We start from the raw sequence: 24,250 nt of genomic DNA on the forward strand, positions 1-24,250 counted from the left end.
GAAGAAAATAATTTAGGATTAAAGCCCTGTTTTGAGGATGCAGACAATGGGCCTGGTCTGTCTTGCTGTGGGAAACTATTCAGTTGAAATACAATGCTATGAATCACAGACGTATTATAATATTCAGGTGCAAACAAGCTCATGGAGAAACTACAACATCTGGCTTAAGGCTGACACAAAGGAGGAATAGCCTATTACAATGCATAATCCTCCCACATGTCCCTGTTGAGCCTGAATGTGAAAGTTTATCCATCATAATGAACAGGCAGGACAGGGATATATGAACTTCGCCCTAATATCACAGTCATTTTTACGTTCAGTTTTTATCAAGTCATAAACAATGTCAAACAGAATTTCTGATTATTGTATGCCTATCAATTGACATGAATGGCGATGGAAGAAACATTTTTACATTCATACATTGTGTGCTCCTCAAGGACATAAGACATATAATCAACAGCAGCAAAAACATGAGAGTATTCTAAGAATGCCTTTTCAAACACCATACATTTTCTTATATAATTAGGCCGATGCATTTTCTTCTGTAGAGCAGATTATGATAATATGAGTTTCCTGAAATTGTGATTTAAAAAAAAAAACCCTGAAAAGATAAAGCAAATTATTAAGATGTCCTTTGCTGACAATTCCTCATATTGAAGTGGTGTAGCCTACAATAAGGACTCTTCTGGGCTTTCAAAGGAGATATATAGCCTAGGCCCCAAAACGTTTTTAACAATAAGGAAGGAGTAATTGAATTATTTATGACCTGGCATGTGTATATCACAGACTAACAAAAGCACCCTCAATAGGCCTACTTGTATCGTGATGAGGTGAGATTAGGGGAGGAAAGGGACGAAAATCTCGATTCAAATGCAAATAAAATCTCTTCAGTGTGTAAAATGGATATCATGCAAGACTAGCCTACGCCTACAAGTGGGTGGGACTGAAATGGAAGGCTAATAGGACAAGGGAGGGCAACAACACATTTTGAAATGTTAAAATGCATATTTTTTATTTCATGACATATGAGTTTTTTTATGCAAGTGGCTTTAACTCATTTGCTTAATAACGCATAGGCCTACCCATAACAAACATTTGCTCGCTGTTTTGCAGGCCTTTTTTTAATGTTCAGCTTGTTCTCAGTATCAAATTGGGCAAAGGCATGGCCACTCCAAGCATCTTGCCTTGGTGATTATCCCAACCATGTAAAATATAACCGATATTCAATTGGCTGATTCCTGACATCGTCATCAAAAATATTCCATCCCTCTTTCGTGTTTGGACAGTATATAAACAGACAGAATTTCATCTTTCCTGTGGCACTTAGGAACATCACTACGTGGATCGAAAGTGGGTGGGAATCTGCCACGATTGACATTTGTTCAATGGCAGCTGTAGACGGCGCCGATCGAGAGACTCGCGCGGCTTGAATAAAATTACCCGAGAGAGTCACCTGTTGATTCTGTCCTGATATGGTGAGTACCGATGGAGTAACTTTAAAATCAAAGAGAGATCGACTGTCTTCGTTCTCTTCACCGGGAACACTTGATCGATTTAGTCGATGCACAAGGCTACAGCAGCCTATAATTGGCTGTTTAGCCCAGGGGCTGTGGTAGCTTAAATAACAATCGGAATCTAGAAATTGTATAGGCTATAAATGCTTAGTAGCCTAGCCTGTTATTTATGTAAGGCCTACATTTAATTGAACTGATTAAATTGTTGGTCTATGGCTTAAAGCAGTTCTCTCACAGAGACACTTGCATTTGTGTATGTGTTTACTAAACTGCTCTTAAAGGCTAGACGAATCGTTGTGAAATGTTTTGTTCTTTAAGGTCTTTTTTGGACCCCGAACTTTCATGCAACAGGTGGCAGATTGTTTCAGCCGGAAGACAGAATGGCGAAATGTCACACGTGCAAAGTCTCGCTGTTGGGCGTCTTTCAGCACTGAAGCAGTGAACAGCTCCCACAAGTCGTGTCGTTGGAAGGTCTGGGAGATATCGAACTGTAAAGATGCATCTATCTATCTATCTATCTATCTATCTATAAGGTGAAGGCCTATATACATAGGCTATGCTTAAGAAAGAGGCTCTTCAGTCATTAAGTTGACAGAGTATTTTTGATAGCTATATTCCCATGCTCTTACAAGTTGATAAACAAGGTTTTTCCATATAAAGGGCAACATAGGTCAAAACTCAAGCTTACAATGTATTGGACATCCCCTCAAACGTAGGTTTCCTTACCATGGAACACTGTCTGTCCACAGACCCTTCCCCCATCTTCCGTTTTTCTTGTTAAATTGACACTCCCCCTCAGTCTGCTGCCTCAGCTCTGTTGCATAGCTACCAGATCTACCCTCAGAGCACTGACGATAAACAACAATGACTTGGGCTATATGTTTGTATTTTAATTGCTAGAGCTAAACCAGTTTAACTTAATGACATCATGGCCATTGTGGGCTTTATCATGGTTTAGGTTATATTTTGTTCTGCAGAAAGCAGATGAAACTGAACAGAGACTTTCTCTAAAATGTCATGTTCTGTGATTCCGCGAGTCAGTTTCATGGTTGTGAAAGTAACAGAAAATGATCACCCCAAAGAGCTGGACTTTTTCCTCACACACACCAGTGGTTGATTATGAGAGTTCCCCTCCCCCTTTTCTGTCCCTCTTTGAAAAGGGCTTATATGAATAAAGGGAAGAGAGGATGTCTACTTATTTAACAGGTGAAGCAGGAGCGGAAATAATTATTAGAAAAAAGGAGAATAATGTGATATAAAAGAGTGAAGTGTCAGACAATGGGATAAATGGAAATGGAGTGTATAAGTCTTGTGCCCTTCCGGTTCATGGACTATTTCCTCTTCAGAGGTGGTGGACTTTCACAGCCAGGAGGTTTGGGAATTATCAGCACTGAATGGATTGATTGAGCTGTAGAAAATCTCAGATGACAGACAGACAGACACACACACACACACACACACACACACACACACACACACACACACACACTCACACACTAAGATGAAGAGGACCTACACCTGCCAGATTTACAGTTATAGGCATAGTTAAGACCCTGCAAGAGCCTCTTCATTGTATTTTTTTTTTTTCATTCCTCCTGTAGGCTTAGATTAATGGGGACCTGGGTGAAGAAGCATGGAGACATTTTGCTCTGTGTGCTGGGTGGAAGACTAGTGATTTTGTTGTGAAACTGAACAAAGACACTAACAACAAAGCCCAGTCTACCTCTCAGCACAGGGTACAGGCCTGCAGTGTCTTTTGTTAAATCTTGATATTATGAAATTATGTAGGCTACTCATGCAATGAGATGAGGGGGTGAGTTGGCCCACTTGGTCATCTTTTGCTGGATGTAGGCTAAACATTATGAAATAAAATGAATAGCCCTACCTGATCCATTTTAAAATCAAGATATATTAGGCTATAACAATATCTACAAAGTTGTCTATTATCTGTGATGCTGTTGTGTTTTAAATGACTGATCAATAAAAAAAAACTGTAAACCTATTTATTGTTCTGATTTTCTATGGACTAGTGTTGTGGGTAGGCAATAGGTGAAGGCTACGATTGTGAACTAGAGTTTGTAGTCTACATGTCCTTTAACATTTGCACAAGAACATTTGACTTCAGGCTTGTTCCAGTGAGCTGTGTGGACTAAAAATGAATGATTCAATGAATCGTATAGAACACATTAAAAAAAAAATATTTCGATCATTAGGCTACCTTCACAAAGTAGGCTAGCCGACATCCACGAAAAATCATCGAATGATTTTCGATGACTGACAAGGCTGTCACGAATTCCATAATTAGATCGTGAAGTCACATTTTGTGCCATGGACCCTGGGAATGTAGTTTCAATTGTATGATTGGTCGTGCTGCGTGGTCGTTGACATGACTACAAGTACCGGCATAACAGAGAAGCTACTTCCGTCTGGAGCAGATCCAATGCCCGATAGGTTTGCTGGGAAATGAATTTCTGAACACTGGAACGCAGAGAGGTGGATTATCGAGCTCTTGTTTTTAAAGACTACATTATCCATGATGCCCAGCGTAAATGGTAAACATAGACCTGTCAAACAACACAGATGCCATTTTGAAAGTAGCCTTAAAATGGCAGAAAAATGCAGGAAAGAGGCAGGGGCACTGCCAAGGTTTCTTCTCTTTATTTGAATAACCAAGCTCTACCCCGTCGTTTTACTTTTTTCGGGGTTTAATGGAGAAACAGAAAGACGAGCGCAGGTAAAATGGATATCACAACTGCGGTATTTAATGCGGCGAGAGATGGTAAACTGAAACTTATCCAGAAGTTGCTGAGCAACAAAACTCCGGAGGAGTTGGAAGCGCTTACCGAGGAGAAGACCCAGGGAGGTACCCCACTGTTGATTGCTTCTCGATATGGACATTTAGAGGTGGTTGACTATTTGGTTGAACATTGTAAGGCTAGTGTTGAACTGGGGGGCTCTGTGAACTTTGATGGCGAAACGATCGAGGGCGCCCCTCCTCTGTGGGCGGCTTCTGCGGCAGGTCATCTGCCAGTAGTTAGAACTCTTTTAAAGCACGGTGCCTCTGTCAACAACACAACTTTGACCAACTCCACTCCTTTGCGGGCTGCCTGCTTTGATGGCCACCTGGAGATCGTTCGCTACCTTGTCGAACACCGGGCAGACATGGAGGTAGCTAACCGCCATGGCCACACTTGCCTAATGATCTCGTGCTACAAAGGCCACAGAGAGATAGCGAAGTTCCTTTTGGAGCGGGGAGCAGACGTGAATCGTAAAAGCGTTAAGGGCAACACTGCCTTACACGACTGTGCTGAATCTGGCAGCCTAGAAATTATGAAAATGCTGCTAAAGTGCAACGCTAGAATGGAGAAAGACGGCTATGGCATGACCCCTCTCCTTGCCGCTAGTGTCACAGGCCACACCAACATTGTGGAGTACCTCGTTCACCAGCCTCGAGCCACAAGGGAGGATCGGATTGATGCCCTCGAACTGCTTGGCGCAACCTTCGTTGACAAGAAACGTGACCTGTTGGGAGCCATGCGATACTGGCGCCGGGCCATGGAGTTGCGGCAGCCAGGAGACAAGACTAGCTCACTATCGAAGCCCCCTCCGGGACCCCCAGTGCCTGCTTACGACTGTGCCCGGGAGGTGAGCACTGCAGAGGAGCTGGAGGCCCTCATCACTGACCCAGATGAGATGAGGATGCAAGCACTGCTGGTGCGTGAGCGCATCCTTGGGCCCTCACACCCAGACACATCCTACTACATCCGATATAGGGGCGCCGTGTATGCTGACTCCGGGAACTTCGAGCGGTGCATCAGCCTGTGGAAGTATGCACTGGACATGCAGCAGAGCAACCTGGATCCACTCAGTCCCATGACAGCCAGTAGTTTCCTGTCATTTGCCGAGCTTTTCTCCTTTGTCCTACAGGACCGTGCCAAGGGCACTTTGGCCACGCGGGTCACCTTCCGTGACCTGATGGGTGTGCTGACCAAGAGTGTGCGTGAGGTGGAGAGGGCGGTGGCCCAGCGCGACAACCCCCCTGAGGCCTCGCAGTTCACCAAAGCCCTGTCCATCATCCTGCACCTGCTGTTCCTACTGGAGAAGGTGGAATGCTGCCCGGACGAGGAGCACTGCAAGCGTCAGACCGTCTACCGGCTACTCAAGCTCAACCCACGGGGCCGCAATGGCTACACGCCCCTGCACATGGCCGTGGACAAGGACACCACGTCTGTGGGGCGCTACCCTGTGGGCCGCTTCCCCTCACTGGCGGTGACCGGGCTGCTGCTGGAGTGCGGCGCCGACGTGGACTCCCGGGACTGCGACAACAACACGCCCCTCCACATTGCCGCCACCAACGGCTGCCCTGAGATCATGGCGCTGCTGGTGCGGGCGGGGTCCCACTTTGACGCCACCAACTCCCAGCGCAAGAGTGCCTATGAGCTGCTGGACGAGCAAAGCAGTGGCCGCCACGCACTCCACCCGCTCAGCTACGTCACACTGCAGTGCCTGGCCGCCCGTGCCATTGAGAAGCACAGACTGCCCTACAAGGGACTGATCTCCGAGGAGATGGAGGCCTTCATTGAGCTGCACTGACCTCACCTGCCCACGTCCCTTATCGACCACCCTCCTGCTCCACCAGTACCTCACCCCCCCCCCATAAACCCCATATCCCTCTGAGCCTCCCCAAACCCCGCTCAGGCTTAGACCAAATGAAAGCAATAATCCCAGGCCACTAATCGCAAAATAATGAAAGGATTTGTACTTTGCAGCAGTGTGTGTTGAGATCTTTCTTTCCTTCTCTCTGTCTGTCTCCGGATTATTCTGTTGCAGGGCTTATGAATAGGTAAAGACACTTTTGATGTGCTGTGGTGCTTTTTGCAGCAAGCAGATGGCTAGACATTTTGATTTGATTTGCGCACCTCGGTTCATTGATCAGTCTTCTCTCCCTTATAGGCTGCGACAGGTGAACACTGACTGATTGGCAGTGATTCTGTGTTTTATAGTATTTAATTTTGAAGGTGGTGGCTTTAGCATCAGTTTCAAATCTGGGCTTTTTGCTTCAATTAGGAATGATAAAAGTAAACCTTTTTAAAATTTTATTGCATGGGCATGTGTACAGAGAGCTGAGTGGCTTGAATAGTGTGCTTTATTCTGCCTCTCATCTAATGCAAGTGAATTTAATTATCAGGGCAAAGCGGTTTCTCTTATTCACCCTCCAACGTAATTTAGCTTGTTAATCTCATTTTGTTTTACATTCAGCGGAGTGGTTTAAAAAGAAAAACTGTGCCAAATGATTTGCCTCAAGTTCTCGACTTTTTCTGTGTTCTGTCAGACTTTACTAGCCATTAATTTACCTTTATCCTGAATGGGCCCTATGTTGTGATGTTGATAAGTGAACTCTGTCATGTGGCAAGCTTTGCCACAGCTCTGGTGGCTTGGATTACCTGAGTGAAGTCACACTTGGTCACCTGAAGGCAGTCACATCATAGGATTGATGGTTTGCACTTCATGAAATGAGATTTCATTTTTTTTTTAGGACTTGGCACTTTACCCATCATAAGGTCATCCATCGTCGGTTGCTGAAGTTACATGGAAATCTATGCATTATTATGTTGAAATGTAGTGTTATTATCAGCTGTGTACGGATGACAACAGTTTTGGCAACCTGGTTTACAGGGTATGGTAATGACTTTACTTTTACACCGTAGTCTTATTTTTACCCCATTTATGTGTTCCAGTCAACTGAGTCGTTATCTGCGTTGTTTGTGTGTGTGTTCAGTTAAATCTCACCTGGTTTGACAGCACTTTGACAACACCCTAACCCCTCTCTTCTGAACCAGGGACATTCTCAGCAACTCCAAACTGATTCAATTAATTTAAAACCATTACTTCTGAACACAAAACATGTTTTGAGATGCCTGAATAAAATTCAGTATCCCAAACAAGAACTTGTATTTTTGTAGTCTGTATTTGAGCTTTCTGTCTCAGCTTAGTTTTTACACTGATCGCCTTCAGATGCAATGCATGGCAACCAAACATACTCTTAGTACGTAGGTAACTTGAGCTTTAGGTCTTTTAGTGCTGCCATATCTTATATCGAGTAGTCAAGCCGACCATTTGATTCAGTGGGCTCACTGGGCTGTCTAGAATAACTGGGTCTTCAGATGTGTAAAGATGCAAGGATTGAGTGTAGGCTATCTGCGTACGGTCTTCGCTGGGGCTCTAAATAATTGGTCTCTTTTGTCACTGTGGTATTGTCTTTGTGCTGCTCTTCAGAAAAGTATTTCCCAGAGTAGCATCTATTTATAAATACATAATGACCGAAATAGGCACACTAAATATGAGGCTTCAACAGAAAGAGATTGAGTTGCCTCTCATTCAATGAATGGGTTAGACAATTTGTTCTTGTACTTGGGATGGGGATGTTTAAGCAGACACCTAACATGTCTGTATGCACACATGAACACACACAAATACGACGAATGCATCCATGCAGAAAAACTCACTCTCTCACACACACACACACACACACACACCAGTCATTTTCACACCAGTCAGCATTTCCACTACAAATGTTTCATCACATTAAGTGGAATTATTCAGTCTATCATGTGGAATAAATTGCAACAGCTGGGATTGCTCATGAACTGGACCCACTTCCCTCCCTCCCCTGGTAGTCTATGGACAGAGTGAGCCTGCAGTAATAGAGGTTCAAATGATCATGGCATTCCAGCTGCAGGCCTTTAAAAAGGGGTGAGTGTTCTGCATGCTGCTTTAATAGCACATAGAAAGCAAGCTTCACAGGTCCCCTCCCAAGACATGAGCATGGAAGAGAAAGAGCATGTTTTGCCCGTGAACACCTCCCTAGACAATGAATCATATTTAGGTCAACCTCCAGGAGACAGCCCTGCTCTGGAATGGGGAAGCGTTAGGTCAGGATAGTGGAGTCTCAATCAGTCTTTTTTCTCGCCACAAAGAGCCGGTGTCTAATTTTTCCCATCTTGTCATCTGTCTAAGCTTCTCACTAGCATGGTATGAGGTCCCAACCTATGTTTACAGACTGAGGGCGATGCACAAAAAGACCAATCGGAAACTTGAGCTTGCCACATCATAGCTGCTTACCATATAAATAGAGTGTGACAGACGTCAGTGGGAGGGGTGGATTTGTGCGTGTGGGGCACTTAGATGGCAAGTCTGCCCCTCGCCCCTTACCTACCATTACCACTATTTTAGGTCCTGGTAGTCCCATGCGGTAAAGTGCACCAGTGTAAGACAACCCCTTAGAGTGTGTCAGAGAGGGCATGTTTGGTGTCAATTAGGTTTCCATTAAATGATTGCCAGAAAAATGCAACAGCATTTTCACTCAACCAGGTCCAGCTTATCTCGCTCTAATGATTTTGGACTAAGTATAAGTAAGTATATATACTCTTTTGATCCCGTGAGGGAAATTTGGTCTCTACATTTATCCCAATCCGTGAATTAGTGAAACACTCAGCACACAGTGAGGTAAAGCACACACTAATCCCAGCGCAGTGAGCTGCCTGCAACAACAGCGGCGCTCGGGGAGCAGTGAGGGGTTAGGTACCTTGCTCAAGGGAACTTCAGCTGTGCCTACTGGTCGGGGTTCGAACCGGCAACCCTTCCGTAACAGGTCTGAAGCGCTAACCAGTAGGCTGCCCACAGACTAGAACTGTAGGGATGTAAGAAAATATCTACAGTTTTCAAAAACACATTGATTTTTAATGAATAGTTTATATGCAAATATTTGTGGCAGACTGATTTTTTTGTAATGTAATCTATCCTCCGACATCTGACTCTCCTACTGCAAAGGAAAATTGGAAATTGACCTAGATTTTTATGGTGGCGGTAAGGGTTTATTATTATCTATACTGAGACTGTTTAAAAAAAAAAAATAGATTTGAACAATCACAATATATCGCCTTGCATGTAGTATCACAATATAGGGAAATAATTAATTTAGAATGACCATAATTATCGTTTCGGGAAAACACTTTGGCTGGTGTGAGGCAACATTATTTAAAAAAAAAAATTCTGCCCATCCAAATTCATCCAGTGTCATTCTCATACTTCAGTCAGTGCCATCATTCATGACTATATCTTTCAGTTAGATGCAGATAAATCAGGTTTTCCGAATGCCACATTGTGACCAAGTCCCTCTCTATGCTCCCAGGTCCAGTAACTGTGCCTGCTTGCCTGATCTCTACAAAAGCACCCAACCCCTTCTGATGAAACAATGCTTTTAAAGTCTGGGGATGTACTGAATATGAATATGAGTAACCTAGGTTATTTAAGCCCTGTGAATAGGGCTACCCTAGAAATCAATGCATTTGCGCTATTCACACAGAAGATGATTTCTGTACCCAATTAGAATGGCCTCCAGATGATGCATCACTCTCACATGGTGATGCATCACACTCCCATTAATCATAATCTTGTGTTGTGTGGAGAGTAAAACAGCTTAAAACATATTGAGAACATATTATTATATAATCGTATCAACTACTCAATCAATATTACAGTATTGTGTTGTTTTCAATTGATCTTAATCAGGTCTGAATTTGTGTGAAATCACATCTCAAGGGTTTAGGCTTTTGGAATAGATATAGTTTTGATGGTTTAATCGGCCTCTCCCTAATGGTAGATGCCAAAATGTATCAGACGTATACTCGGTTCACCAGGTCTATGTATAGGTCATGGTGCACCAAAGTATGGTGGAAAGTGGGACATGTCAGTTCATTAAATCACATGTAGGGTATATGTTTTTAGGAGGGCTGTCAATCGATTAAAAAATGTAATCGAATTAATTACAAACTCTGTGATTAATTAATCTAAATTAATCGCATATAATTTTCGCTGTGAAAGTATTTTAAATATTTAAATTCAAATGAATCATTGAATAATCAGCATTAGTGACATAAAAGTTCAAAAACTTTTATTATTATTTTCACTGTTCAAATAATGGCCATAATAATCTACGATATTACCTACTATGCTGAGGAAGTGCTTCAGAAAGAAGTTTTTTTTCACATACATTGCATTTCAGGCCACAGATATAACCTACCAATGAAAATAAATTAACACTCCCCTCAATGTCAACCCTATTTCTTTGCATTGATGTGCAACTTTAGAGTTGTCAAAATCCGGTGATATGCAAATACCTTGCTACAGACATTGCAGAGGACTTTATTTTAATCAACTCTTTATTTTTATCAACACCATCAGGCCGTTTTTTTAAAAGTAAATGTTCCAATCAATGATCAAGGCAGTTTTCTTCTCTCTCCTTCACTTTACAGTATGGTTACTGACTAGAACGGCTTAGGGTCAAAGGTCATACGGAATCGATTAATCTGCACTATTTTTTTTAATCAGTTATTTTTTCTCAAATTAATTAAGCAAAATTAATCAGTTATTTTGACAGCCCTAGTTTTTAGAGAACATATTGTTTAAGTTGAAAATAGATTAATCTTGATGGTGAGGCCAAGTCATACACTTCACCCCTATCATACAGCACTATGTATGGGTCATGGAGCACAAAGGTATGGAGGGAGATTGACATTCCACTATCTAGTCCAGTGTGAAGGCTTTACCACTAGAGGTAGCCCCATAACACACAATAAACTGGTCACATTGTCAAAAATCTGCCAATAGCACTGAGCGTATAACCTATTCGATCTTTGAAGCAAATGGCGGTGGGGAGAGATTGGCCATCCAAGAACCTAATTCTGGAAACAATAGGAGCCATGATCATCATAGGGTTATCTTAGTGTAGAGTAGGCACATCACCATTGTATCTACCCTCGTTAAAAATGCTGACAGGATGGGTGAACTGAGAGTGCATGAACACCCGTAAGTTTGCTGATGCACGTACAGAGGCAGTTTTAGCACAGACCACAGGTTCAATTGGATCAAAAGATCCCAGTAGGTCGGGAGACCCTGAGCCACTTCACTCCTACCATAAGACCTGACACCAGAGTGAGATAACCTGGGCCTGCATCCTCAACGTGGAAATTATGTCAGAAAGAGCTACCAGATGGTCTTTGAGAATCAGAGCAGCTTTCCCCTGTTGAAGGTATCAGAGTAATTTTCCCCTATTAAAGGTGAAATTATAGTCAGCTAGCCTGGAGATTCCAGACCCAAATCCGAAAGATTAAGGGTCTCGCCACGAATAATGTAATGGCCCAACTCGAGGGGCAGCACCAAGGATGCATTTGGAAATCTCACTGCACGCAAATGAATAACACTATACGACCAATGTTAACTGACACATTCCCGGACTTCGACGCAATTGGATAACACTACGACTGTCATCTGTTTAGCTCGCCTCTGGCCGCCTATATCAGATCCACAGATGTGATTGGTTCCTCGCGATGCAAGGGGCAAAAGTAACGTGCATCATTACTCATTGCCAGAGTCTCTCGCTAAGCAAATTGATATTGCGCTCCCGCGAGAACTCTGGATTCCCAGGGTAATAGTCCGCAAAACTGAGTACTGAAAAGGACTGTTATGACTTATCACTTCATAGAGAAAAAGTGCATAGGTAGAGCCCTGACGCTCTGAATGGATGCTACCACGCCATCAGACAAGCCTGATGTAAGAGCCTTGTCCTCTTACAAACCCATAGTCTCCACAGGGCCACCTCCAGCTGCCCTACTTCGCACAAATGGGATAATATGGGAGAGGTGGACACTGGCCTAAAAGACACATAACAATTCTGGGCTAAGGGAGTGATTGTAATTGCAAGATTACACAAAATATGCTTGAGATTTCTCTCTGCTGCTTCATGGCAGAGAGCAAAATGGTGGCCACAGGGTATTTTTTCTGCTCTAAAGTCCACTGTTTTTCACCAGAAAACTGTAAAATGATTATAGTTTAATAGATTTTAATCTATTTGGTGTTCTGGTCAGTGGTCCTTGTTGCGGAAAAGCTGATCCAGAGTACCCAGGACCTCAGACTGGGCCAAGGTTTTACCAGAGTGGTAGAGAAAACAGAGGGTTGACTCCCATAAGAGACCAAACAATGGCAGCGCTTTTCCATGACAGTTTCCAGATGATGGGAGTTTTGGAACTTAAAACGGCCAACCACTTGGTCAGTAGTCAATGAGTTAATTGATAACGCTCTCCAGCATCCAGAAATACATCCCACCCTCCTGCGATTCAGCCATTCAGCACATTTTTGGAACTTTTGATCATGTGGCAGTGACATCAGAGTGTCACTCTCGCATATCTCTCTTTCTATTGCTCTGGGTTTTACCTTCCATTAGGTCAATGAACCTAGGCACTCAGCCAAGACAATGACAAGACAAGACAAAGACAAAAAAGTGGCTTATAGAACCCCAATTGAACCCCACCGAACATCACTACCGAACAGCTTGAGAGGATGTGCAGAGACATGATAGCATCAAAGCAATTTTTGAAAAAAATGCTTGTTTGTTGAGATGTTTTTTTCCGTTGCTCTGCATATGTCCTCTCCTTCATTGCTCTGATTGGTTTTAGGTCTATCCAATTGTGCGTCCAGAGGCATTTTGATTGGCGCCCACTGGTGACGGCCCCTTGGAAATGGGAGGTGAATGAACCTTATCCAGACCCAATTTCAATTGCAAGAAGACTTCCAATAGGCTAAATGCTTTTGGGTCTGAGTACATATGTCACATTGCTTTTTTCATGCATCTGAAAAGTCCTGCTTGTCTTATCATTACAGGGCATTGAGTGTAAATTGATGATGGAAAGAATTTAAACAATTTTATAGTGCAACATGAGGGGGCGTGAACTTCGACTTTTTGAAGGCACATAGTGTGTTTCTGAATGCACTATAGTGTGTTTTTGAATGCACTTAGTGTGTTTTCTTTTAAAACAATACTCCTTATCATCAACCCCTCAAAGCATCTGCAGCATTTGCCACTTTTTGGGGTTATGCTTCTATAGACAACAAGTTGTGGTCTTCATCTTCAAATTAATTTGGATTGTGTATGATTATGTGAAAGACAGACACACACACATTGTTCTCACTAGCCATTCAGAATGTGCACAGATTACCTACGTCTTTCAGTCTGGAACACCCTATGAGAAAAGCTTTCATATCTCAACAATCATAGCATCATCGCCAGTAGTTAGTGTGTTGGTAAGCTATTATGAGTGTCACCATGACTGTTGTTGTACATGCTTTTTAGTTGTACCAGTTTTAAACCAAAACTACTGCTGCCTTTTATATTCCTTGAATTTCCCCTAGGGATCAATAAAGTATATCTATCTATCTATTTATATATCTTGAGCCTGAGAGCGGATTGGGGATAACCCTGACATCCTGTGGTGGAAAATGTTCACTACAGATATTTATGTATACATTTAGGAGGAGATTGGTGGTAGCACAACAAAGCTACTTCTCTAACAAGTTCTTTTCACAGGGCAAGGCATCTACTGCCTTGGCCCAGGCAGTTGGTAGGTTGGCCTTACTGATTGCTTTGCTGTGTGTGGACTTTCTTTCCCCAAATATCATACTTGATGTGGTACACACTTTCTCTAACAGATAATTTATTACCCCTAGTGACTCTACCTAAAAGCAAAGGATAAGTTCACACATGTATTAATAATATTTTCCCCACATCTGTATAACTCAAGTCACTGGAATAATCGGCAAGAATCCAAAACTTTTTGCCACAAGGTGGCAGTAGATACAAATTAATTTATCTAAGGCTGTTTTTTGTCTGTACTGAACAGCCTACCATCTGATGACAACAAAGACCTATTCTAACTGTCTTATTTAAACAACTTCTCCTTGTGAATGTATATTCACCATATAGTAAATGAAATGGACGACAGCCTTTTGTGCACATGTAGGCCTAACGGGTGTAATGTCTTAAAACTGACATAATAGGCTACTATACACTCAATAATCATGGGATACATTTCGATATATATGGGATATATTTTTTTTATAAAAAAAGATCTTGAGAAAAATGCATGATTAATTTGTGAAAACCTAAGCAACTTCACAAGTCAGCGAGATGTATGTGTTTAAGGTACCCATCCCTATTTGACCCATCTCCATAGAGACCCTACAACACCCAGGGCTATTCATTCTTCCTCCAGGTAGACCTTATGCCTTCTCAGTTTCACGTGTGTGTGCTGTTGCCAGTTATACTTAGTTCTGCAAAGCAGGCCTCTCTAAAGGTACCCCCACGACCCATGGTGCTGGAGCAGTTTGCATACTACAGTGCCTTTTAATTTCCAATCTGAGCAAGTACATTTATGCAGAACACACCAGTGGAGCTCAAATCTGTGTCAAATGAGAGGGTGGAATAGCCTGATGAAGGCTATGGCTGTCTCCAGTATAGGGGTGGAAACTGTGTCAGCTGGCACAGCTTTCTGCTGACTTGGCTGGCCCTAATGCTGTATGCTGCAGATGAACTCCTGGATTACAACAAGGGGAAGAGAAGGTGAGGGGGGTCACACAAGACACCATTTTATCAAAACACTGTCAAAACATGCTGGATGATTTTAACAGAAATAGACATTTCATTTCATAATTCAAAGAGGGTATGTACTGCATTATTGCTCATTTAGCCTAAAATAAAATAAAGATTTAACCAACATTATGCAAGGTCGATGCCAGGACAGTCCATGCCAAATTAAAATAAAATTCGTTGTGCCCAGACTGACCTCAAGCTCTTTCAGTTCACAAAGCCTACACACATAGGTTGCCATTGGCGAGAGAGGCCTTCATCACATCACCGCGAGTAGGGTGTGTATGTGTGAGTAGGGAGGGTACCAAGGAGGAGGGCTGAGAGAGTATCGATGACATCAACCACCATTCTCCTACACCGCACAGCCTAACGGAGGCTTCTCGAAATGGGGACAGAAAGATAGCAGCCCAGTGAGATAGCGCAGCTTCACTGACACCGTTTTTTTTATTTAGACTATTTTTTCATTGAGACAATTCGAGCATCTCAAATTTTTTGAAGAAAGCACGGAGATACCGGATTATAATTTGCCAGGCTCCCCTTACCTCCCGCTCCTCATGAAGCCCCTATGTGGATGGCCTCATGCCTTTTACCAACAATAAACGTTTTTAAGGTGAGTGACATTTTTAAAAGCCTGTTTAGTTTTGATATCGGTTTGCCATATGAAACGAAATAATAGCCCACTAAGAGCCGAGGTGCTCTTCACTCAACTCTTCTTTATGCTCACCTCCGTGGGTGCAATGTTGGATGTAGCTGTCTGCACGAGAGAGAGAATTTCCCGTTTCTTTCGACTAGAATTTCATAGTCATCTAAAGTCAATAATGACAGAAATAGCCCAACAGAAAAGCAGAAAGCCGAAGACTGATACCCAACATTTGCCATGAACATTATATTGTTTGCCTATGCGGTTGGTGCAGGTTGTCGGTGGCATCCGATGCTCGTGCCACCCAGCTGTATCCCACAGTCTCATTGTTCGTTTAAGAATACACGGGGGACCCCTCAATCATCGACGGCGGCGTTATTTGCCTTTGTTCTTTTATTGTTTTGCATAATGACTTCAGTTGTAACACGATCGTTTTCTTTCATAAGCCTTCCTAACACGAGCGTGGGATTCCGCACAAAGACTTCTTTTTAAATTACGCTCGTGGTAACTGCCGACTAAGTGACCGATGCCAGGTTTTTCCGGAGCGTAGGCTATACTCTGTGATTGCAACTCAATGGAGGCCAATAGGGTTTGTGGACTGACTGATAAAGGAAATTGCAGGCCACATCAGATTATACCATGCCACCGGTATGATTGTTTTGCGTTTTAGTCCAACAGTTTGGTGAAATACATTTGCAATTGATTGTCACTGTACATCGCACAGATTGTGTATTTGAATAAGTCTGGCCAGTGCAGTGCAATGTTTGGTGAATAACGGTAGGATAGCGCAGGATCATATCGTTGTTCAGGTTTTCGATAGCCCATCTGTGCTCCTACCATATCAGAATCGCATCGGACTAATGCTCTCTTGGTGAAACATAGATGTTTGGGTGCCATGGGGATTAAGATTGTGAATGACATTAGAGGCAATAGGCCTATGTCAGATGGTAGAATAGGCTATACAGTAGTTTAGCATAACCTGGGAAATAAGCTTTTTTTCTGATAGGCTAGATTAATCAGACCGTTGATGAGAGTTCACCCTAGTCTGAAGTCAATACTAAAGGCTACTTTATTGTATGTTTGTAGTGTGTGTTTGCGTGCGTGCGTGTACGTGTGTGTTTACAGAAAACTAGTTCTTCATATCACCATAGGCACCTGCTGTGTCTTGTGTTATCAACCATTAACAGCCCAAACTGTAGTAAAACATTAATGGTTTGGCCAAAGTCAAACTGAATTGTGAAGAGAGAGCAGGGACTCCAGACATGTGTGAGGTTCGGTAAAATGAAACTGAAGGCTCACCATTTTCTTGTTCATAATTTTGGCTGGCTGTCAGAGATGTGTCGTGGCTAAATGTGATCGCTTTTGCAATGTTCACTAAACTGTTTAGGTTCACTGGACGGCCCCTTCCACTCTTCTGTCGTCAGAAACACTGACGTTCAATTACTGAAGGGCACGTTTGTATTATGAACACTTATATTGCCCTGGATACACATTTGCAAACAATTTCAAACAATTTCAATTCCAAAAAAATCATCCGCTGTGCAGAAACGTCCGTTTCTGCTCTTTACTGTGTCTATATGCAAAAGATGAAACAGGTGAGCAGGAATGCAGATTGTGTGGTAGGCTATTTTTTGTTATTCCCGCGCATATGTTTGAGAGTTGTAAAGAGCCAACATGGAGTTATTTCACGCCTTTCTTTTTATCTTTAGGTGATGAACTTACCATACTTCTAATGAGGTTAGCATTACAGAAGAAGAGACTAAACAAACATCTCAAAGAAAATTGAGATTCACTGGGGTGGATGTCAACATTTCTCTGTATTGCTAAATGCATAGGGGAAGTGGAGATGGTTGCATGTATGCCCCCATGTGTCTCCAAAATGTAACCTCTATCTTTTGTCATCCCTAAGAAATATCTGGTCTAGGTTAAAGGCCACAGCCAGTCTGTTATCTGTGGCTTCAGCAATAAATTAAGCCACCAGATCTATCTGCTGTGGACAATAAAGCGTTACCTGGAAAGATATATATTATATTGACAACATTTCTCTCCTGTCTTGTTCTCATTTTGCCTCTTCAGTGTTAAATAAAAGCACTAGTGTGTGCCTTGAGTTTATATTGTTTTAGTCATTTTTGTTTGCATCAGAAATGAAAGGTCAAGGCCATCCTCACTGCGCAAATACCGAACACGCTTTGGCTGACTCTGACACAGACATGTGTTTTGGGATGCCATGTTAAGTTTCACAGGAAAAAACAAAACATTGTAGATGCTTTCCTCTTGACATGTTACAACTTCATATTTGGCTCCTCTTAGTGCTGGCATGCCAAATCCAGTTGAACATGGAGAGAGGATGTGGTGGTAGGTGGTGGGAGCTGTCTTGACGACTGACGAAAATGGATAGATGTGGGTGTGCATGGGAAAGATTGAGTGGAATCATGTCAACACTCTTTATGTTAGAAAATGTTTGTGGGCACAGCATTAATTCATCCCGCATTAAGATATTTTTTTTTTAGATGAATTCTATATCCTCTTCATGAAGTGTCTGTGAATTAGCTTTAAATATTGGAAGATAGGTGAAGTACTGAATATATCAGTATGACCTGTTCTTTCAATAGAGGATATTTGCAATAATAAGCCTCTTAGTACCAACACTAACACTTTGAGCGCAGCAGTGTATGTGTTATAGAACAGAAATGGCAAAGGTTTATTATCCACAGCAGTACCACAACATTTTATGTCTGTGCCTCTTTTTATGGTTGGTGAAATTGTGTTCTCTGATGTCATGGTAATAACTGTCCCAGTGTGACATGATGACTGGCTCTCAGAGTAGGGTCCCTTTGACCTCTGATCTCTCATGGTCGCCTCTGGTCTGGGAGGACCAAGTGGACGCCACAGCCGTAGATGAATCCATTTTGTATTTCCCCTCGTGGCTGCGGGTCAGGCTTAATGAGCCAAAGATTGGTGTTGAGTTTTCGTAGCAGGTGTCCCGTCATCTTGCTCATTGTCAGCCCTTTTGCGGCGCCCATTGATTTTCTTCACATAAGAATTTTAGATGCTCTCTTCACCCCTCTCTGCTCGATCAATAAAGGAATTTCTCACCGGTTACCAGGATGGGTTGTCAGGGATATAAAGGAGGCCACTGCAGCAGCTTGTAAGAATTACCCGCTGTATCAGGAATTATTTATCATCAATTACCTGGGGAAATAAAAAAGGCAATGCACTGTTTTACATGCTAAAAAGTGAACTATGAGCTTTTATGTGTTTTTAAACAATGTCAGCTTTCTGTGGCAGTGCCAGGAAAAATGCTAAAGGCCTGCATTTAGAACCTGGTAAATTTCATATGAGTGAGGGGACAGTTGTATTCTAATGGCCTGCATTTAGAACCTGGTAAATTTCATATCTGCATTTAGAACCTGGTAAATTTCATATAAGTGAGGGGACAGTTGTATTCTAAAGGCCTGCATTTAGAACCTGGTAAATTTCATATGAGTGAGGGGACAGTTGTATTTTAAAGGATACCAAGAGAACAGGGGAAGCGGTGGAGGGCTAAAAATAAAACAGACTGTGGTGGTGCTTCAGTTGACAAGGTGCTGCCATTTTTCATAGAGTTCCCGAGATGCTCGTCTGATTGGATCTGCTGTCTCCTGGCAACGGCTCAGGTTACACCCTCTACCTTGCTGGATGGGTTTAAATTTTTAATTTAGCGCTGGAATAATGGGTTGGAGGAGATGAAGCTGTGTAGCTATTATTTATCACATATTAAAAAAAGAAAGGCAGAATAATAGCAGGTCCAGAGCGCTGCAGCAAAGGTTTATCTAAGATTCACAAACACTGGAAGTGAATGATGCCTCCTGTATAGGACCCTTCTGTTCAAAACTTTTAAATGGATGAATGCCATACATGTAAATCTTCTCGTCATTGATAAAATATAATTGAAGAGACATTTCCTGGACTGGATCATATTGTGTTTTCAGCCTTGTCTATATGTTATTTTCTTCTTGGTAGAAGAATGACTGTGTAGCTATTAGTATATACCACAGTAAAGGCAGTCTAGCTGAAGAGGCCTGTGAGGCAAAGATATACTAATTGGAATGTGTGTTGACAAGGTCTTAGCTGTGTTATGGATCTCTGCCTTTCACTGGTTGATGCAGTGATTAAATGGTTTATTATTTGATTTGAATTCAAGTAAGATGAATAGGAGAGCTTAGGAGACAGACAAGTATGAATTTTACCTTGACACCTCTGCATACAGGTAGACTAAATTATTCAAAATTACAATCTTTGCCAGTATGTGTGTGTATTCATTCCTGGTCTACTGAGGGTTGTATATTGTATATGTATATTGAGTCAGTTCAGAGAGACAAACTGAAATAGACCCATCAAATGCTTCAAAGATCATCTTAACATTCATGAAATGGAACTTGTCTGTAGACAGTTTGACCTGCACAATCTGGGAGGCAGCTTCAAGTCAACTTTATGTTGAGGAAATATATCACAAATCCAGCACATTTCAGCCAAACAAGAATACCAGGGCAAGAGTTGTTCAGCCATCATACAGTCTGGTATGAAACTGTCATATCGGAAGACCTCGACTCCCCTGATCGTTACATCTATGGGAACAGTTGTGTGTGTGTGTGTGTGTGTGTGTGTGAGAGAAAGAGAGAGAGAGGGAGGGAGAGAGAGAGTATGTGATATACAGTATGTAAATGTGGATGATGTGTACTACATAGCTACACAGCCTCTGCCACACCCGTGGTCCTATTGCACTCAGGACAGTGTGTGTGTGTGTGTGTGTGTGTGTGTGCCATTTTCTACTTAGTGACTAGACCAGCACTTATCCGAGGCTATCTCACTCAAGTTGCCATAAAAGCCGCTGTCCACAATGGGAGCAGTTGTGTGGTGATGTGCTATCATGCAGCTCATCTGTAATGACAGTAGATTAAAGAGGATGATCTGGGCTTTGGGAAGCCTGTTTCCGGGGTGGGAGAGGTAAAAATAAAGTAGGCTTTCATTCCACTGGCACTAGGTTGTATGCTATGATATTTGGAATGGTTTCCATAAGTGGGTTATCAACACATGCTAGGGCAGTCTCAGCATAGGACTAATGCAGTGTAGAAATGCAATGTCATTATTCATGTTATTCATATTTAAACTTAGTGTGTGATATTTAGACTTAGTGTGGTGACTTTTTAATATACTAATATACAAACTCTTACTTTGAAATGACTTTTTTTATTTAGCTTGACTTGACCTGAATAATACGGCATCATGTTGACATGACATGATGGTCAGCAGCTAAGTAGATGGACATGATCAAAACTAGGCAAAAAAACATTCTCTACTTAACCATAGATTTTATTGCAAGACAGACACGGCTGACCAGTTAAAGGTTCTTGGATCGATGGGCACTGAAAGTATTGCTTCCTGTATTAGAATGGTGTCCTTTAAACATCTAATTTCACTTTAGAGGCTCTTAACTTTATATCTTAAATGTAATCATGGCCACATCGTTATTCCTGGCAGTATTCTATTACTCTAGAGTCTAGAGTGGTCCTGCTGGCACACATCACTGCTACTGCTACTGAGGCATTTACTCCTTTCAGATTCACAGATCATCTTTGCCGTTACACGTGTACCGTGAATTTCTATTTAGATTGCTGGGCTGTGGCTAGCACGTCGGGCCCTGCTACACTTATCATAGAGGAGCAGACTGGTAATGATTCTAGAAGGTTCTGTACAACCGGTTGCCGTGCAGATGTGACAAGTCTGCATGAGCAAAGGAAGAAAAAAAAACGTCTGAGCCCAAAGTGGGAGGATTGAACACATTCAGCCTCTAAGCCTCTCAGCACTTGTCCGCGCCGCACAGAACCCTGGGGATGTGATCAGAGACCTCGCTATCACCACCAGCCCAGCTCAGTCTCTGCATTTGTGCTGCATCCGCCCCCCATCCCCACCACCCCAGCGCTGTTCTGTATCAGCCCCAGCTCATACAGCTCGGATTTATTGAATTATGTTTTTCAGCATATGGAGAAATATTAAGACTGCTTGTAGCCCCCTGACATTTACCATGTGGAGCACTCGGGCTTATTAGCAGTCTCCTATTCAGGCATGTCTGTCGGGAGCCGTAAGCCTGTGCTTATTTTATGCCAGATACCTGCCTGCTGTTCTGGCTCATGCTTTCAAACACACTGATGCATTCCACTGATCGGTGATGTGGACTCACTGACTGCTCTTGAGTTGGATGTTCTATTATGTCACCTTTCCCTATTTGGTCATCCTGTAACATAAATGTCATGAGATATGTTGAGTGTGAATTATATATAGGCTAGTCTATATTCTCAAGTGGGAAAACAGACACATACACACATACACACATACACACATACACACATACACACATACACACATACACACATACACACATACACACATACACACATACACACATACACACATACACACACACATACACACACACACACATACACACATACACACATACACACACACACACATACACACACATACACACATACACACATACACACACATACACACATACACACATACACACACACATACACACATACACACACACATACACACACATACACACACATACACACACATACACACACATACACACACACACACATACACACACACACACATACACACATACACACATACACACACATACACACATACACACACACACACACACACACACATACACACACATACACACATACACACACACATACACACACACACACACATACACACATACACACACACACACATACACACACATACACACATACACACATACACACATACACACATACACACACACACACACACATATACACAGGCACACATTTACACACACACACACACACACACACACACACACACACACACACACACACACACACATACACACACATACACACACACACTACCAACAGGCTGTAGGGTCATGGAGGGAACCTACCGCTCAGCTCCAGCAATGCCAACCGACCGTTCTCTCACCATTTAACAGTGGGGAGATATTATGATCACTGTTTAGAAAGCCACTGCCAATGTGGAAATCAGAAGAAAAAAAAAGCTGACAGTGCCCTATATATCTTAAATACAGTAATAAAGCAGCCTAACGGATGGATATGGTCGTTTACTTGGGGTCAATTCTTTTCTGTTTGCTTCGTTGTTGAAACTCGAAGTCGAAAGCATGACAAGAGGATGAGGATACCACTAGAAAGCTTTTTCAGATGTTACTTCTTTTGTAAACTAAAGTAGCCTACCCTACATTCAGAACCAAGAAAGTCAAAATCAGGAATCTGGCAGTCTCAGTTGTGTGTGTCAAATGCTCCTTTCGTGAGACAGAAAGCAGAGCTCAATATTCCACCTGCATAGCTATTTTGTGCAACCTTAAAAGGAGAACTCCTGCAATTTTCCACACAGATATGGGGGGATCCCCCTTAATGAGTTACTGAAATGTGATCAAAGTAGAGGTCATTAATTATATTTACTGACTGACTGACTTGCAATAAGGAGTAGCCTACTTGTGGGTAAACACAAATGTGCAGTTCTAACGGATTTAGCTTAAAAAGTAAATAAAAAATAAAATAAAAATATTCTCCTACATTCTTGTAGATTCAAAATGGGCCATTCTCTCATTGCATTAGGCTACTTTATTGTCATTCTAATAATCATATAATTTCAAGTTTGAAAGAGAAGAGGTGTCACTATTTTCTATCTTCCCTAGGAAGTTTGCTATACCCTGCTATACACTGTTCTGCTGAATAAATCAATAAACAAAAATAAATCCACCCTACAGCTCTCCCTCAAACCTTTACTTGGGCTTAGCCATGCTGGCTCTCTCGGCATGTCCGCTCTTATTTCCATATCTGCATATGCCTTTGTGGGATCACAGAGGGTCTAATGCTAATGTCTGACACAGCAGCTCCTTGGCCATGAGCTCCGGCTATTGACTCCATATCATATCCACAACATTCCCACATAACATGGGTAGAGGTGGAAGGGGGAAGTCCACAAACTGAATGGGAATGGATATCTATCACCCAGTATAGGGAGTCATAGGGAGTCTCAGGCAACATCTGTATTGTTCTTTCAAATTAGTCTGATAACCCATTTCCTTGCTTTCAGTCCATGTTATAAGCCTATGGCACCATCTGCTCAGTCTAGCGCTTACACTCACCCTAAGCGCACCATTCCCCCACCCACAGTTGACCTCAAGGGATGCCCATTCACTGATGACTGCAACTCTGAGCAGCTGGTAGTGAGAGTGCTTGCTCTAAGCTTGCCACTCCACTCTCTGCAAACCCCAGGCATGGCTAACATCTCTTAACTTTAGTGGTGACCCTGGGCAAAGCTGCTTAGCCCCCGTGCATTAGCTGGAAACAACCGAGGTCAGCTGGCTGTTTCACTGCAGCCATTATGGCCGCTGACGCCAACCCATTCACCACCTCAGGAGGATGGACTTCCTCTGTTTTTCAGTTGAGGAGCTAGCAGACCTTTTTGCTTTAAACCTCAGTCATGCTACTGTGTCTCTCTGTAAACCATAATGTACCGACCCCACAAAATGGAGAGCTTCCA

The 24,250-nt window shown here is 42.5% G+C and overlaps 2 protein-coding genes and 1 long non-coding RNA gene across 3 annotated transcripts in view; all 3 read left to right on the plus strand.

Annotated features, from left to right (window-relative positions):
* The first annotated feature begins 1,337 nt into the window (after window positions 1-1,337).
* On the plus strand, window positions 1,338-3,516 carry LOC125303646. The gene is made up of 2 exons (XR_007195073.1): window positions 1,338-1,475; window positions 1,833-3,516. It is a non-coding gene; the product is annotated as an uncharacterized LOC125303646 (long non-coding RNA).
* A 450-nt stretch (window positions 3,517-3,966) lies between these two features.
* On the plus strand, window positions 3,967-7,462 carry fem1a (fem-1 homolog a). The gene has a single exon (XM_048262917.1). The coding sequence runs from the start codon at window positions 4,254-4,256 to the stop codon at window positions 6,105-6,107; it is 1,854 nt and encodes a 617-aa protein (XP_048118874.1). The 5' UTR covers window positions 3,967-4,253; the 3' UTR covers window positions 6,108-7,462.
* A 7,874-nt stretch (window positions 7,463-15,336) lies between these two features.
* LOC125304720 (receptor-type tyrosine-protein phosphatase S-like) overlaps window positions 15,337-24,250 on the plus strand; it is a 70,290-nt gene continuing 61,376 nt past the window's right edge. The window contains 1 exon segment of the mRNA XM_048259213.1: window positions 15,337-15,604. The gene's annotated coding sequence lies outside the window, so the exon portion shown is untranslated.

Source organism: Alosa alosa, chromosome 1, assembly GCF_017589495.1.
Source record: "Alosa alosa isolate M-15738 ecotype Scorff River chromosome 1, AALO_Geno_1.1, whole genome shotgun sequence".
NCBI classification, from domain to species: domain Eukaryota; kingdom Metazoa; phylum Chordata; class Actinopteri; order Clupeiformes; family Clupeidae; genus Alosa; species Alosa alosa.

Excerpts from the sequence above, each read along its gene's own strand:
- fem1a (XM_048262917.1), top strand. The coding sequence starts at position 4,254 with ATGGATATCACAACTGCGGTATTTAATGCGGCGAGAGATGGTAAACTG.